The sequence below is a fragment of the Primulina eburnea genome, chromosome 7 (assembly GCF_022965805.1).
Source record: "Primulina eburnea isolate SZY01 chromosome 7, ASM2296580v1, whole genome shotgun sequence".
Taxonomy (NCBI): domain Eukaryota; kingdom Viridiplantae; phylum Streptophyta; class Magnoliopsida; order Lamiales; family Gesneriaceae; genus Primulina; species Primulina eburnea.
In genome coordinates this window covers 7104782-7109489 of record NC_133107.1, presented here as the reverse complement: position 1 = coordinate 7109489, position 4708 = coordinate 7104782, and the positions used below count along the sequence as shown (strand labels likewise).

The following is a 4708-nucleotide window of genomic DNA, read 5'->3' as shown; positions in this document are numbered from 1 at the left end:
AACTCACTCTTTAATATATTAAATATGACAATATCTTCTAGTTCTTATTTAATCTAGTTTATAAAAACTGAATACTTAATTAAAATGTTTAAATTTTGATACTGGTAAAAGTATATTAAATTACTTTAAATTATTTTCATTAGAACGAAAATTCGTAAACTACAACAAGATTTTTTAAAAAAAAAAAAAAATCTCCAAAAAATGATTAATTGGAAATTATTGCATTAAAAATGCTATAAATGAGTTTTGGGGTCCACAATCGTGTAAAAGCAGACTCCCCAATTCCACTCCACTGGCCTGTCAATAAAAACCCCCAATACTGTTGCATTATATCATACAGCGAGGAATTTAGATTAATCTGCGAGAGAAAAACAATGGCTGGGCAGCAAAAAGCTTTTGGCTGGGCAGCAACAGATCCCTCTGGCGTTCTCTCCCCTTTTCACTTCTCGCGCAGGTGCATGCGTTTCTCAATATGTGTTTTGTTCATAAGTTCCTCGGTCTGCTGATTGATTTCCATGAATATTTAACCAATTTATCACTTTTTTATTTTTATTTTTTGGAAGAAAAAACTTTATCTCTATATACCATGGTGGTCTTTAATTGTTCGTTTCTTTATTGCACGCAGTTTGGTTTAATTTTAATTTCCTCAGTATACGAATCTTTGGTTGCTTATTGTTGATCGGTCTATGTTAAATTGGGAATGCTATTCTCGATATATTTTATACAAGATATATGTTCGTCCATTGATGAAAAGGGTTTGGGGAAAGCTTGAACCCAATTCCTACGGTGATGAATATGAACACGATCGAAACGTCGTCTGAATTCAAAACATCTGAATTCAAGATGGAAAATGCACTAGGAATATAGCATAAACTTAACCGGCGTGAATGATGATAATCGCCAACTCTATTCATTAGTACTTGTCTCCTTTAATAATACATTTATAAATAATATGAAAAATTTGTTAATAATAAATTTATAAACAAATATTTTATGGGAAAAAAGTCTCTTAACAAAAAATAATTAGGAATATTCCAAAATTATGTTTTAGAATAATAAAATTTAAAATTGACGGCTGTATCACAATAAAGACTCGTGAGATCGTCTCACAAGAAACCTACTCATATAATTTTGAGGCACGTGCATCGTCCGCGCCCATTGGCATGCAATTGTGAATATTTATTATGATGGTTGGATTGCAAGGTGTTTCCAACAAAGATTAGGTGCAACTAATTTGGTTGCAGTAAATGCTTGTACATTTTATTCATAGAGCAATAATACAAGGCATTCAATGTTTCTATCTTCCATGTTTGATGAATATATGTTTGATAGATAAATCAATATTTGAATAGGGTGTCAATATTCCATACCCTTGTGTTGTTCCAATGGAAAATAGCTAGTATTATGCATGCTTCTCTTCCTTAGGCATTTTATTGAATATAATATTTTTAAAATTAATGAATGATAAGATAAAACCTACTGTGGAACTTAGGAAAAAGTGGACTAAATTTAGAGCTTGTCGAGCTATTTTATTGCAGTTAAAAAATGTCATGATATAAACAATATTATATTAAAAATAAATATAATTATGATAATACGTTACGAGTTAGACATCTATTTATAATTTTAATTAATGATATAATTATAATTACATCTGTATTTTTTTAGTTAGAAATTTTATATTGATGCATTCAAACAATTTTATTAATTAAATATTTTTAAAATTATTATAAAATTAACTTCCATGTATATTTGAAAATTAACTTCCATAAGGAAAGATATTTATTTTATTATTTTTTTGTTGTGTATGTATATTTTTTTTATTGTTATTTTTATTCGTATTATTGTTATTTTAAATATCCATTCTTGTCGTTGTATGTGTGCCTTATTTTTGTAAAACCCACAACATATATATTAATTTGTATTTAGTTTTTTTATAAAATATAATTATTTAACTACACTGCTTTGTTTTTTGTTCGGTAATTAATGGAAGAAAATCTTTTACTACATTTCCTGCAATACTGTCTGTTACTAATAATAGATTGATAACGTATATCAAATTTCAACTAATTTCGTAACATTACATCATAATTCACACCAATAAAATATTTACACGTGACATTGTTATAAAAAATATTGCAGCGGCTTTTTTTCCACGATACCCCCTCTACATACCATACCCTTTGTAAACTTTAAAAATATATATATATATATATATATATATATATTGGTTTCTATGTTCTTATTCAAAAATCCTATTTTTAGCACGTCTTTTCATGCTATTTTAATTTTATATATTTGAAATAAAATATTAAAAAAATATCTGACAAACTAAATTTTTTCAAGTCGACTTTACGAAGCTAGTTAATTACCTAACACTGGTGGCAGACCGTATTCCCAGGTACGACCCTACTGTTCAGTTGTACTGAAAAGTCGTTGCTTTTGTCCGACAGGGAAAATGGAGCTGAAGATGTGACGATCAAAGTACTCTACTGTGGAGTTTGCCACTCAGACTTGCATAACGCCAAGAACGAATGGGGCTTCACGAATTACCCTCTTGTTCCTGGGTAAGATTTTAATATCACGAGGATATCTGAAAATGCTGATCACTTAAGGTTACTTAATGTCTTTGTTTTCTATTATATTAGCTGCATACTGAAATCTGATGTTGTATCATTATGTCCTTTACGATAGTGATATTGTTATAGATGTTGCGTCCCTGATCCATTGAAATCCAATGGTTTGTTTACCTAAGAACGATTGTTACGTGCCTTGACTGCTGCCTGATTCTTTTGTATGCTCAAGAAAAGCTTTACAACTTGTCTATTGTTCCCGTTCACAGACATGAAATGGTTGGTCTAGTGACCAAAACCGGGGAAATGGTTCAAAAGTTTAAGGTGGGTGACAGAGTTGGAGTGGGAGTGATAGTAGGCTCCTGTAGGACTTGCAGTATCTGCGAACAGGACTTGGAGAACTATTGTCCCAAATTGGTTTTTACGTACAACGCATTAGATAAAGATGGAACAAAGACTTATGGTGGTTACTCTGATATAATCGTCGTCGACCAGCATTTTGTGCTACGCTTTCCGGACAATATCCCCTCGGATTCAGGCGCACCTTTGCTTTGTGCTGGAATCACGGTCTACAGCCCGATGAAGTACTATGGAATGACTGATCAGCCTGGGAAGCATTTAGGTGTGGCTGGACTTGGTGGGCTTGGCCATGTTGCTGTCAAGTTTGGAAAGGCTTTTGGGTTAAAAGTAACTGTTATTAGTAGGTCTTCGGACAAGGCAGATGAAGCCATTAACAAGCTTGGTGCTGATGCTTTCATTGTCAGTTCTGATCCTGCTCAGTTGAAGGTAATTGATTGTTTTTTTTTTTGCCAAAATATTAAGTTTTGTGCAGTAAATTAATTGAGATGGAATGAATCCTATTACCTTTGATTGAATCAAGTCAGCTGGAAATTGAGGTATAACCTGGTTGTGTGAACATTGTAAAAACAAAAACCTGAGACATTCCAATGTGATCGATGCCGTCTTACAGTTGCTTAATTAGTGAGTCATTGAGCCCATGTTTTAATTGCATGGTTCGTGAACTTTGTTATGTATTAGTGACATAAATCTTTGTTGTTACTGAAGTTTATTATGGAGTATTGATCAATGAGGCTGATTGGTTTTAATTTCTGAGTTGAAGATTTGATGTTTGCTTGTTGCAGGCTGCTCTTGGGACAATAGATTTCATTATCGATACCATTGCTGCAGTTCATTCCTTGGCACCCTTGCTTGGTTTGCTGAAAATGAACGGGAAATTGATTACGGTTGGCCTCCCTAATAAACCTCTGGAGCTACCTATTTTCCCTCTCGTTTTGGGTAAGACAAGTCCTGGTTTAGGCATTCTTTTACTGGGAAAGGGAAAAAAGGACTTGTGAGTAGGGGCTGAACCATGATTGCATTAGTACTTAGTTTCATGATTCCTTTTCATGGTACAGGACGGAAGCTTGTCGGTGGGAGCGACATCGGTGGCATAAAAGAGACGCAAGAAATGCTCGACTTCTGTGGGAAGCATGGCATAACGTCGGACATTGAACTCATCCGTATGGACGAGATCAACACGGCCATGGAACGTCTTGCCAAGTCAGATGTCAGGTACCGCTTCGTCATCGATGTTGGGAATTCATTAGTCAATACCTAAATGCTAGTATTGACATCATCTTAATGGCGAGCAGACTCGTTGATATGTTGCCTATTGTCATGTTTCTTCTTCATTCTGATATGGGTTGTTGGGTCTTGTGAACACAAAACAATTACATCATATTTCTTTGTTGTGTGAACAGAGTTGGTGATCTGTTACATTGGTTGTTTACTCTAATCATGAAAGGTGATCTAGCAACACTTCTTTTTCTAAAATCAGTTATCTATCATGACCCTAGACATAAATATATAAGACTAGGTTCTTTATTAGACGATATCATAAATCTTTATCTGTTAGACGTATCGATCGATTTATGTTTGTAACGAAAAGTAATACTTTTGATCCAGAAAGTAATGGCAAAAACTTGTGTGAGACGGTCTCACGAATCATATTTTGTGAGACAGATCTCTTATTTGGGTCATCCATGAAAAAATATTACTTTTTATTGTGATATCGGTAGAGTTAATCGGTCTCACAGATAAAGATTCATGAGACCGTCTCACAAGAGAACTACTCA

At 33.6% G+C, this 4708-nt stretch overlaps 1 protein-coding gene across 1 annotated transcript; it reads left to right on the top strand.

Annotated features, from left to right (window-relative positions):
* Nucleotides 1-257: 257 nt before the first annotated feature.
* Nucleotides 258-4326, top strand: LOC140837041 (probable cinnamyl alcohol dehydrogenase 9). Its single transcript, XM_073203028.1, has 5 exons — nucleotides 258-454; nucleotides 2454-2567; nucleotides 2843-3359; nucleotides 3716-3869; nucleotides 3989-4326. Exons 1-5 carry the CDS (start codon nucleotides 375-377, stop codon nucleotides 4189-4191), a joined length of 1068 nt encoding a protein of 355 aa, XP_073059129.1. The 5' UTR covers nucleotides 258-374; the 3' UTR covers nucleotides 4192-4326.
* The last annotated feature ends 382 nt before the right edge of the window (nucleotides 4327-4708 follow it).

Excerpts from the sequence above, each read along its gene's own strand:
- LOC140837041 (XM_073203028.1), top strand. The coding sequence starts at position 375 with ATGGCTGGGCAGCAAAAAGCTTTTGGCTGGGCAGCAACAGATCCCTCT. Across the intron at positions 455-2,453 it reads CCTTTTCACTTCTCGCGCAG|GGAAAATGGAGCTGAAGATG; the intron begins GTGCATGCGTTT and ends TTTGTCCGACAG. Across the intron at positions 3,360-3,715 it reads CTGATCCTGCTCAGTTGAAG|GCTGCTCTTGGGACAATAGA; the intron begins GTAATTGATTGT and ends TGCTTGTTGCAG.